The sequence below is a fragment of the Phycodurus eques genome, chromosome 14 (assembly GCF_024500275.1).
Source record: "Phycodurus eques isolate BA_2022a chromosome 14, UOR_Pequ_1.1, whole genome shotgun sequence".
Classification (NCBI taxonomy): Eukaryota; Metazoa; Chordata; class Actinopteri; order Syngnathiformes; family Syngnathidae; genus Phycodurus; species Phycodurus eques.
Window position 1 is genome coordinate 18,076,126 of NC_084538.1, and position 12,885 is coordinate 18,089,010.

The following is a 12,885-nucleotide window of genomic DNA, read 5'->3' on the forward strand; positions in this document are numbered from 1 at the left end:
AAAGTGGACAGCATCCAAGCATGTTTTAAAAAATATATATATTTTTTTTTTTTAAATATATATTATTTTTCAACTAAATTAATGGGCTATATCAGCACCTCTGCCCTGATGTTTGTTTCCATGGAGCAGGTTTTATTAGAAAGCAAAATCTTTAATCTAGAGGAAGAATACATATACAGCAGAGGATCAGGAAAGTCCAGTATGCTTTCACAATTTTTCAGCCTGTTTGGAAGTCTACAGTGCTATTAACAAAACCTTTAGTATTTTTTTCTCCAATTTGAATGTGAAATCAGTACTAGTTTAAGGATCAAAGAGTCACAAAGAACAGTTTGACATTAAATCAACCATGTCCTCTGACTTAATTGTGTAGACTTGGGAGCTAATCCAAGACCCAATAACTATCTCGAACAGTGGCAGGAAATAGCAATGGATTGGAATCTTCAGGGACTAGTTAAACATCTTCAGATAAGTATGATACTCTAAACTGCAGGGGGAAATAAAAAGGGACTGGCTAAGGCAGACCTGGAGATGGTGAAAATAAATTGAACAACCTGCAGTGGAAATTCATGTTTTTACCAATCCAAAGCAAACCATACCTGAACTGTACCACTTGGCAGGAGATGGAATTAGGTTACATGGTATCAAAGGTATGACGTTCCTCACTGTAATTTCTCTGGCAAAATAACTGCAATAGGATGTGAAATGAAGGTTTTCAAGAAGTTACAAGGGTCATTCTTTCCCAGAACACTCCAGCTCTTGTCTGGCACAGAATCATTGAGACTTGAGTGTGTTTCCAGTACAACTTCTTCTCTGAGCTTTTCAAGAGTGACTGTGTCAATATTGCTTTAGACTATTAGCTGCTACTCTGAATGGTTCCACTTACTAAAGAGTGGGTATTTAACCATTTTTCACATACTGCATTACTAAATACGGTACATTAGTCATGGAGCAGAGCACCACCTTTTTCTGGCGACTTGAAGTGATTGTGTTGACGTAGAGGACACATTTTCCTCACCTTGGTCACACGATTAGCATAAGGATAGTGGTTCAACGCCCACAACACCCTACATTAGGTATATCCATCCATCCATTTTCCTCACTAGGGTCACGGGTATGCTGGAGCCTATCCCAGCTAACTGTGGGCGGTAGGTGGGGTACACCCTGAACTGGTCGCCAGCACAGTCGCAGGGCACACATACACAATCATTCGCACTCACATTCATATCTACGGACAATTTAGAGTCTTCAATTAACCTACCGTGCATGTTTTTTTGGGATGGGGGAGGAAACCAGAGTACCTGGCGAAAACCCACGGGGAGAATATGCAAACTACCACACAGGCGAGGCCGGATTTGAACTCGGGTCCTCAGAACTGTGAGGCGGATGTGCAAACCAGTTGTCCACTGTGCCGCCACATTATGTACACCTGATAATAAAAGAATGCCGGGCATTATAATCAAGTAATGCTCAGTTTTGATTGCCAGTGTAAGTATGAATTCAGTATTTAACAGTTTCCAAGGGTGTATTAATTGCATTCGGAATACTGAAACTTGTTTTCTTCATGAAATCATTTTTATAATGAAGGTCAAGTATTGGCCTGATTAGATGTACAGGTGTACCTAATGTTGTGGCTGGTTAGTATATGTCGGTTGATTAATTAAACAAACACATTCTCAGCCAACACATCATCTCCTCCTCTCACCTAACATAAATAAATGTATTGCTGTGTTGATTGTGACATTGTAGATTATTCTGTCCACAGTGGCATTTCCTGTTATGATAAGCCCATGCTACTTACACATTCTTGGCACAAGCTGAGATCCTATGATTAAGGCATGAGAGATTAATGCTTGTTAATATGAGCTCTTGTGAGAATTAAACATTTCTGGTGTGTGCGTTATATATAAAAATCCACAGGGAGCAGTCAAGTGACAAGGAGGGCCATGTGGCTAACATACACAAACAAAGTAATGAATCTGGCCTGGACAAAAACATTGATGAGACTTAGTTATGTTTGGAGGTTGTTTTTGCTGCATCTGAAAAAGAGTGTCTAATTTTTACAATCCTTTTGGGGGGGAAAAAGTAATACAAATTCTGTGTGACAGTGAAATTTCAAATGAGTATATGTTTTAATTTGTTTTTTTCATTTATATTTAGGTTGGTTTTTTTGTTACTAAGCAGGATTACATAAAAAAACAAAAACAAGGATTCAAAGAGTTTAAATGTCATACGAATACAAATTTACACATGATATGGCACGGAATTTGATAACCAAGGTCCCAGATTAGCCCAATAAATCCCGAGACTTGTAAAATATAAATTAACTATGAAAATTAGATAAAATAAAACTAAGATAAAAATAAAAATACTCAACCTATTTCTACAAAACGTGGTAGAAGTATTCGGGATGTAATAATAATAATAATGAATAACCTAAATTTATGTAGTGCCTTTCAAGGGCCGAGAACTAACTTTGAAATTCTGTGAGGTAAATGTGGGTCTGTGTGAAGGATTAAAATCTTACTCTGAGCCAAATAATTTTTTGACGAAGGGTTGTTGTTTATTCCACTGAAATCTGAACTGATCCTTTTATTGCATTATCATCATTTCCTTAAGATAAAATTAAAATGTTCATATAAATACTGCTGCACATAGTGTTACATTTGACCATCATCAACCCAGCCTCAACATACACTAGTTTGCTCCTCTGTCACTTTATTTTGTTAGTTATGTTTTTTTTGTTTGGGTTTTTTTGTGTCTGAACGTGAGTGTGTAAAAGTGCACGCATGCATGTGTGCGTTGTTGGCTTGGCCCCGGTAGTCTTTAGCACTGCCTGACTGCATATCGTATGCAGCAGTTGCTTCTTTGTCATGAAAGACAATCCCGGGGGGTTTTCAAGTATTCCGTGGTTGCTCCCTTCTAAAGAGGAGCAAACGATTGGTCCGTAAACTACTCAACTGAATCTAAATGTTAAGGCGAAAGGAGACTCCAAAGTGAGAGAAAGGTGGCTACTACTAACTGTAGAGGAATTGTGAGAGGAGCTCTGCTCCGCAATGTTATAACAATGCAATGGATTGCTCACAGGTCATTCAATAGCCCATTAAAGTGTGTGAATGTGTTGAGGTACACAGGACGTCTGCTTGCACAAGCATGTACGCGTTTCTTAAAATGTGGCAGAGGGAAAAGCCTGAATGAATCTCTTTCACATTTTTGAACTCTCATCAACAGCATCATTCACCCTCTGCTCCCCATACGTTCTTCACTCGGCTGCTCAGCTTCAGTTCTTCACCGGTATAAATTATTTCTCTCTGAGGTGGTCTTAGGACAGGAATATGGCTAATCCGGTACATGAGCTCTTCTCTGGCCAAACACTTGTCACTGGTGTGCTGGAAGATGATGCAGAATGCGCTTCACCTCATGGCTACCATACCATGTCTAAAATGGTGCATTTATTTATACCTGGAGACTGCAGCTCCTGGGGGGGGGGGGGGGGAAGAAGCACAAGAAGCACTTTGTTTGCTGATTGATTGTGTGATCCAAATGCATTGTCAAATGGTTTTATTTCTTTGAGGAATTCACTGGTCATGCCAGGTCAAGTGTGTGTATTTCCTGGAAATCTGGAACTGATCGTGTTTAAGTAGAAGAACATCTGGCTTCAATATAGGTGCAATATTAATTTCCATGTTTTGTGGTTTTTCCATGCCTATAAAAAGTCAAAATGTGGAACGGGTTGTTGGTCTGTGTCCTTCTGACGGTGTCAAAGCTATGTATCAGCTACAAATCGTCCCCATTTCCATTTTTCCTCTCCCACTGTGTGTCCTCCTTTTCACCCTCTTGCAAGCCTGTTGTTGTTTGAAATTATTAATCATGGCCATCAGAAATCTGACAATGTAGGAAGTTCATTTGTGTGCTGACTGTGGCATCACGCCATGTTTACACAATCACACCTTGTCTGTCATTAAGCTTGTCAATCAGAGATGTTACTAGGTGGCTGCTCTTCTATTTAGAGCAGCTAATGATACATGTCTTTTATGATATATGGGGTTTAAATGTTCACATTAAAAGAGGCTATTCATTTCTGGTGAAATGTATAGAATAATTTCATTTTGTAATAGGTGTCGATGTGCTTATGTGACTTTCTTTAGTCCGAATACAATGTCTGGTTTTACACTTGTAGATATTATTGGATGGGGGATTCAATCATGCAGCCATCTTACTACTAAGCCATGGTGCTCAGATGCTGGTTGTGTGTACTGTATCTCTCTTTCATGTTCAATAATATAGTTTTCAAAATGGAAATTCCACACAAGGACTTAATGAAGTGTTGTTTTTTAAAATATTTTTTTTAGGTGTATGCCTTTACATAGAACACGGTTTGCCAAGCTTCAGAGGCATTTTCCACTGATGTGCCTAAATCACACTTGGTAAATAAAAAGAAAAGCAGAAATAGTCTAGCTCTGGCATTAGGATCTTGTTGTCATAGAAACAAAACCCCAACTTAGCAGTCTATTTCTGTAAAATATGTTCCAGCAGCTGAAGCATTACATACAGTGCTTGCAAAAAACTTCACCGAGGCTTGTTTTGTTTTTTATATTGGATGTACAGTATTTCCAGTATCAGTATTTAACCCAATAAGCCTATTGCTAGAGGTAGAGTGGTACTGATTCTATTAAAGTCAGCAATGAGCTTAAGTAATTACTGTCCCTTGTTTAGTGTCACATTTATCCTTCTACAAATCACAGGAGAGCCTTTACGCCTCAGCATTATTTGACAGCTATGCATTAATTACTTTAGTCAAGTTCTTTCATAATGACTATTCTGTGGTTTTATACTAAAATGAATGAATAAAGATTATGCATAATAGATATTTTTCTAAAATCTGTGCCAGCTTTTGTATACATTGATACTAGGTGAGTGAATTTTACCCTTTTCAGGTTTGTGACGCGCTTCATTGAGCTGGATGGCCTCACCTGCCTCCTCAACTTCCTACGCAGCATGGACTACGAGACCTCGGAGAGCCGCGTCCACACCTCCGTCATCGGGTGCATCAAGGCTCTCATGAACAATTCTCAGGGTCGGGCGCACGTGCTCGCTCACCCACAGAGCATCAACACCATCTCACAGAGCTTGCGAACAGAGAACGTAAAGACCAAAGTGGCCGTCCTGGAGATTCTTGGGGCAGTGTGTCTGGTCCCCGACGGGCACAAGAAAGTGTTACAGGCCATGGCTCACTACCAAAAATATGCAGCAGAGAGGACTCGTTTTCAGGTGAGGCAAACTCACACAAATGTTGAATACTCATTAGCGGTATCTTGGTTCACACATACTGGCGTCACGTTAGAGCCTAGGGCTGACCGCATTTATGTGAGAGACTAGACAAAGGGATCCTAAAATAAATCAAGTTGAGTTCATCTTGATGAGTTGGAGACACGTGCTGTAGCCCCTCCAGATGTTTTGACCTCAGGCTAAGTCAACACACCTTAAGAACATAACAAAGCTGGGTGAGGATATCTAGAGTTATGGAAGTCAGGAATGTGGAGTGCTTCAGCATCTATCATGACTGAGTCAACAAGCGACACTTTACTCGTTTCCTTTGGGTGCATGTTAAATCGTGCCACATCGGGCTAAGTTAACACCAGAGGAACGTGTGCTTTACCACTGACGAAGACTTGTAATGTTTTTCTGGTTGTTAGTTTAGGAATGTGTGAAGTGTTAGTGAATGCTTGTGTTGTCTGATCCCACATTGTTATTTTAGCAATGACTTGGGTGTGATTTATAAAGATATCAATCACGTGTGTGACTTTTTTCTCTTTTATTCCTTGAATAACATGACTGACAAACTCTCCCAACTGTTTGTAGACGCTGCTGAATGAGCTGGACAGGAGTACGGGACGCTACAGAGATGAGGTCAACTTGAAGACTGCTATTATGTCCTTCATCAACGCTGTGCTCAATGCGGGAGCAGGAGAGGTCAGATCCAGCACTTGCTGTACTCATTAGACCAGACCCTGATAAACATATTTGTCAGCATGGTTTCAATATTTAGAAATGATTAAAAACGGTATAAGTCAAAGTTAGCATAGATGTTAACATATTTTTGAGCTGTTTTTTCAAAAACAATTAAAACAAAATATGTTTCCCGCTTTTAATGAGAGTGCTTCCTTTTGTTGGATTGTGCCCTGATCCCATCTGGAGTGCACATACTTACTCCCTAATCAATGACAATTTGATGTATGTGGTCTTCTGGCACTCGCATTTATCTTCCTGAAAAGTACTCCCCCGCCACTCAAAAATTGTATTTGCTTATTGTTACTTGACATTTGAGCCTTGCGATGCAGACTGATGTACGAGCAGAGTTTGACACCCAAGGGTTGTTTTCGCATTCATTCAAGGTGGGGGTCTGGCGTAGGTGCGTGTTCACTGTGAGTCCCGGTTTTGGGCAAATACCTTCCAGCATATTTGGAGGAAGGAATGATGTGTACAAGTTTAACAATTCATTGATGTTTTTCCTGAGGAGATGAGATACAGTGCTTGCCTAATGCTCTATTTGGGCTTGAGTCTTGGCTCAAGTGGTGATTGGGTAGTCACTAGTTTCCCTGCTACAGAGCAAAGAAGAAATAGATTCATGCCAGATACCGCATTTAGTTGTGGCATTTTACTACTTTTAAATGAAAAGTATTTTACTACAATGTGTGTAGTGGGGATCTTAAGTTCCAATGAAGTACATTTTGATTATTTTAATTGGTTAAAGAGACCAAATTCAATTATTGTCCTCTCCCATGTGGCCCAGTTTGAATACACGTCATGGCAGACTTGTCTGAAATAAACACAAGGGATTGCTATTTTCAGATCCAAATCATGCCTTAACCATATATACTAAATAAAATGAGTCAATCTCAAAGTAAAAAAATGTCAGTCATAATAACAGCCATCTTGGATATACCGTTTTATTGCTAGTCTAATCTGAATTGTATATATATATATATTTTTTTTTTTTTTTTAATTTTTGTTAATGTTTCATGCCACAATCTGCTCGCTTATCTCCAGGACAACCTTGAGTTCCGCCTCCACCTGAGGTACGAATTCCTGATGCTGGGCATCCAGCCAGTTATTGACAAGCTTCGAGAGCATGAAAACGCCACTCTGGATCGGTGAGAGACAATCACACAAGACAATAAGCAGCATACCAGGAACATTTTGGCAGAGGATGAAGCTAGAACAATTCTCACAATGTGTTTTTGTTCTTTTTTTCGTCAGGCATTTGGATTTTTTTGAAATGGTACGCAATGAGGATGACTCAGAGTTGGCCAAAAGGTTTGACATGGTAAGTAATACAAGATGATGCTGTCAGTTTGTGATGTTTTGACAATAATGTGAGAGTTATTATTCTCAAAAGACCCATGTAGACACCAAAAGTGCCAGTGCCATGTTTGAGCTGGTTAAAAAGAAGCTGAGCCACTCTGAGGCCTACCCACACCTCCTCTCCATCCTCCAGCACTGCCTGCAGATGCCATGTGAGTTGCTATGTTACACTAGTATTTACTGTACATTGTCCATACAGTTGGTTTGACAAATTGGGTAGGCAGTTACCATTAACAGTTGCTCAATAAAACTAAAAAACAAACAAACACACACACACACAATTATTCAGACAAAAGTGTACAGTCGTTGCTTTTTCTACATGAATATTACCGCAACATGCTTCAAGCATGTTGTATTGCATGTAATTAAAAATCCGTTGGGTTCTTGCTTTGTCAAAACAGCAATATTCCATACCTGAACATTTAAAGATTGTTAAAAATTGAGGGAGGTAAAACACAAAAAGGAACCTGTAGTGAATGACATCTGACTACAGATAAGACTGCCATGTTATGTCAGTTAGCTTCCAAAGTCAGCTAGGTTCCTGTTTTGAACAATGATCTGCAAAATGTAAAAGTGGTTTAAAATTAAACATTTTGCCATTGTGCTTTCACCTCCACATTCAGATAAGCGTGGTGGAAGCAGCATGCATCACTGGCAGCTTCTTGACAGGATCCTCCAGCAGCTAGTCCTCCAGGACGACAAGGGGGAGGATCCCGACCTTTCCCCGCTGGACAACTTCAATGTTAAAAACATAATTCGCATGTAAGTAAATTACTGTAGTGTCTTCATCACAGCAGCACATACTGTACTTATACAAATCACTTCTAGTATTATTTTTACATGCCAGGCAATCCTTTATTAAAAAAAAAAAAAAAAGCAGAGAATGTAATTCCTCAGAGAGGTGAGGCAAAGTGAAGGTGGCAGCAGGGGTTCTTGGGTGAAGTCTGAGGAAGCGGCACTCCGTGCGTGAAATAGCAGGAAAGAGAAAACCTGAGATCAAAAGGAAATGACTCTAATCGCATTAGGCAGGCAGGCAAGGCAGGCCAGCCAAGTGAGCCATGTTTAGGTGCTGCCAGGCAGCCACTTGGCTTCATGTCAGTGGTTTTGTTCATGTACTTAGGATGTTTACTTTTAGTCTTCATTGGTGACCACTGAGAGATCTCACAGAATTGTCCATACATTCAACATGGTTTGTTTTTCATGCAGTTACTATATTTATGTAAACAGCGATATTTCAATCTAATCCTGATTAGGGCAATACACTGAAGAAGGCACTGCAATATAAACAGAATTCTCTATTAACTGTATTTCAAATTGGGTAATTTTTTACAAACTTTGTGACATAATGGTGAACATGAGTTTTTGCTGCAGCAGTTGAATTCGGTTAGGGATGAGTTGAAAAAGAAACAAAACTCAACATTGTATCAATATTTACTATATGCGCTGTGTTTTAACAAATATGGTTATAATGTTCACAATGAAAAGTATAATGTAGGGATTTAATACGGCATTGAACATATAAACTTTATTATGAATGGAATACATAAAAACCCAAATTGAAGCATGGACCTACAGTATTTAGAATAAGCTCAACATCCAGGTGGTTGCTGTTATTGATGATCAATGATGTGTGTTCAGTTTGGTGGCGAAAGAAGCAAAAAAACATGTCGTGGTAAACCGTGCCCCATCTGCTACTCCCATTCCAGCCATACATCCATTTTCCGTACCGCTTATCCTCACTAGCGTCCAGTCACTATTTTTGTTTTATTATAACCCCAATTTCTATGAAGTTGGGACGTTGTGTTAAACATAAACAAACAAAAACAGAATACAATGATTTGCAAATCATGTTCGACCTATATTTAATTGAATACACTACAAAGAGCGGCACGGTAGTCGACTGGTTAGAGTGTCTGCCTCACAGTTCTGAGGACCAGGGTTCAATCCCCAGCCCCGCCTATGTGGAGTTTGCATGTTCTCCCCGTGCCTGCGTGGGTTTTGTCCGGGCACTCCGGTTTCCTCCCACATCCCAAAAACATGCATGGTAGGTTTATTGAAGACGCTAAATTGCCCGTAGGTGTGAATGTGAGTGTGAATGGTTGTTCGTTTGTGTGTGCCCTGCGATTGGCTGGCAACCGGTTCACGGTGTACCCCGCCTCCTGCCCGATGATAGCTGGGATAGGCTCCAGCACGCCTGCGACCCTAGTGAGGAGAAGCGGCTCAGAAAATGGATGGATGGATGGACACTACAAAGACAAGATATTTAATGTTCAAACTGATAAACTATTGTTTTTAGCAAATAACTAAACACGCTCCAAAAAAGCTGGGACAAGGTCATGTTTACCACTGTCTTACATCACGCTTTCTTTTAACACCATTCAATAAACGTTTGGGAACTGAGGGCACTAATTGTTGAAGCTTTGTCGGTGGAATTCTTTCCCATTCTTGCTTGATGTACAGCGTCAGCTGTTCAACAGTCCGGGGTCTCCGTTGTCGTATTTTACGCTTCATAATGCGCCACACATTTTCAATAGGAGACAGGTCTGGACTGCAGGCAGGCCAGTCTAGTACCCACACTCTTTAACTACGAAGCCACGCTTTTCTAACAAATGCAGAATGCGGTTTGGTATTGTTTTGCTGAAATAACCAGGGGCGTCCATAAAAAAGATGTTGCTTGGATGGCAGCATGTGTTTCTCCAAAACCTGTATGTACCTTTCAGCATTAATGGTGCTGATGTGTAAGTTACCCATGCCATTGGGACTAACACAGCCCCATACCATCACAGATGCTGGCTTTTGTACTTTGCGTCCATAACAGTCCAGTGGTTTGTTTCCTCTTTGGCCCGGAGGATACGACGTCCACAATTTCCCAAAACAATTTGAAATGCGGACTCGTTGGACCACAGAACACTTTTCCACTTTTCAGTTTCAAGTTGCACTTACGGATGTTGCACCGAAACTGTATTTACTGATATGGGTTTTCTGAAGTGTTCCTGAGCCCATGTGGTGATATCCTTTACACATTGATGTCGGTTTTTGAGGCAGTGCCGCCTGAGAGATCGAAGGTCACTGACATTCAATGTTGGTTTTCGGCTTCGCTTACATGCAGTGATTTCTCCATATTTTCTGAACCTTTTGATTATTATGGACCATAGATGATGAAATCCCTAGATTCCTTGCAATTGTACGTTGAGAAACATTGTCCTTAAACTGTTCGACTATTTTCTCACGCACTTGTTCACAAAGGTGAACCTCGTCCCATCTTTGCTTGTGAATGACTGAGCAATTCAGGGAAGCTCCTTTTATACCCAATCATGGCACCCACCTGTTCCCAATTAGCCTGTTCACCTGTGGGATGTTCCAAACAGGTGTTTGATGAGCATTCCAGAACTTTTTTGGAACGTGTTGCAGCCATAAAATTCTAAGTTAATGATAATTTGCTAAAAACAAAGTTTATCAGTTTGAACATTAATAATCTTGTCTTTGTAGTGTATTCAATTAAATATAGGTCAAACATGATTTGCAAATCATTGTATTCCGTTTTTATTTATGTTTAACACAACCTCCCAACTTCATTGGAATTGGGGTTGTAGAACACTTGAGCGTAATTCTTTCAGGTAGTGCCCTAGACGCCAAACTTGGACGCTGCATCTAAGCTCAGCCGTTCATTAAAAATCATAGTGGATCCATCACCGAGAGGCAAACCGCTCCCATCTGTCAAAATATTGTTGTTTCCATAAACTTTCCTAGAAGTACATTACACCTCGAAAAGTGATTCATAAACTGAGATTTCCATATTAGCTTGGCAGAGTGCCAAAGGCCCTCATAGTTGATGGGTGAAAACGTGTCTCGTGTCGTCGTGGCTTTTGGGGGAAGAGATGGAGGTTGCAGAGGTTAAATCAACTGCAAAACCAATACTAGTCATTCATCAGATGTGGTTACCATGACGACATGTGACCCACACCTCAACGTGTGTACATTTGCTACTTTTCCACTGCTATGTAAAGGTGTTCAACAATGTAGTGTTTTGTCTTTTTTATTTTATTTTTTTTAATTCTCTCAACTCTAGCCAAGGCTCCTGTCGATACTCAAGGTTTTACTCGTCTTTTTCAACTCAAATTGCTGTACCTTATTAACATGTATCCGCTTTTTGCTTCTCATTTGTTTATTTTCTTATCTTTTTTTTATTTTTACCTCCAAGAACTATTGCACTCCTGCAATTTTCCCAGATTGCTATATTTTTTCAAATTTCTAATTTATTGTGTTTCACAACAAATATACCCAGTATGTAAACTACTCACATGAACTGATTCAAACCCTGCACCATTTGTTTTGACTCTAATATACTTGGCAGTGCAGCCTTCAGGAAACCGAGTCAATGCTGGGCAAATAATTAATTCAATCACATTTCAAATTTGTGATCATCAGTAAAAACCTAGGGCAATACATATACGTCCATATCACTAAATGCCCAGGCTTGACTCGGTTTAACTGCGTTTGACATCTGTCTGCATCATTGCATCGTTGCTCATTGTGGTCTTCTGGCTTCAAAGGCTGGTCAATGAGAATGAGGTGAAACAGTGGAGAGACCAGGCCGAGAAGTTCCGAAAAGGTAAGACACCACGCGAGAACATGTATGATGATGTCACATCACATTAAGAATCCTATCAGTAATGTCAGCTGTATTTTTAACTTGGTTTGTTCGCCTTCTCCCTTCAGATCATGTCGAGCTGCTTGGCAAACTGGAGAGGAAGGAGCGAGAGTGTGAGACCAAGACCCAGGAAAAAGAGGACATGATGAGGACTCTAAACAAGATGAAGGATAAACTCCAGCGTGAGGGGGTGGAGCTACGCTCAGCTCGGGAACAAGTCCTGGATCTATCAACACGCATCAATGACTGTAGTTTGGTATGAAGTCATGCTTTTTATACAACAAGAAAAATCATTTTAGGCGTCATTCCTCTTTGTCACCCCCTCAGCCATATTTCCACCGAGTGGAACAGTTCAGTTGAACTCACCACAATGCTAGTTAGGACGGTAAACCCTTATCGGGCTCATGATTCCACCCAAAAAGTGTATAAATGGGATGGCGATATCCGCCACGTAAAATAGTGTGACAACAGACCAGCGTGACATTATGAACGTTGACATTCCTGTTCTTTGACCGGTAAATGGACTGCGATGTGTCTAGCGCCACCCTTTTTCAACAATGCTTATACTATGTACAATGCTTGTACTATTGGTAGGGTGGAGCAAAGCACACTGCTTTTCATTGATTGGTCGACAGAGAAATGTCATTTCGATGTTACAAAAGAATGGAACAGAAAGAAAACAAAATTAAAATAAAACACAGATCATGACAAAATGTTAGTGTCACTTGTTTATGTTAGCATGTCAATTTTATCCAGATAGGAAAAAGCCATGAGTAATTTAGACAAGGCTACGGCCTGACAAAAATAATCTCCTCCACTCACTTCAGATGAATCTGAATGATGGCGGCAAAACAATATTTTGTATTGGACAT

At 40.1% G+C, this 12,885-nt stretch overlaps 1 protein-coding gene across 3 annotated transcripts in view; it reads left to right on the forward strand.

Annotated features, from left to right (window-relative positions):
* daam2 (dishevelled associated activator of morphogenesis 2) overlaps positions 1-12,885 on the forward strand; it is a 108,523-nt gene that overhangs the window by 74,983 nt on the left and 20,655 nt on the right. For all 3 annotated transcript variants that reach the window (XM_061695957.1, XM_061695959.1, XM_061695958.1), the window contains exons 6-13: positions 4,935-5,268; positions 5,860-5,970; positions 7,048-7,151; positions 7,258-7,324; positions 7,397-7,514; positions 7,986-8,124; positions 11,916-11,974; positions 12,082-12,269. In XM_061695957.1, coding sequence (XP_061551941.1) covers positions 4,935-5,268; positions 5,860-5,970; positions 7,048-7,151; positions 7,258-7,324; positions 7,397-7,514; positions 7,986-8,124; positions 11,916-11,974; positions 12,082-12,269 — 1,120 coding nt within the window. The remainder of the gene's footprint in view (positions 1-4,934; positions 5,269-5,859; positions 5,971-7,047; positions 7,152-7,257; positions 7,325-7,396; positions 7,515-7,985; positions 8,125-11,915; positions 11,975-12,081; positions 12,270-12,885) is intronic.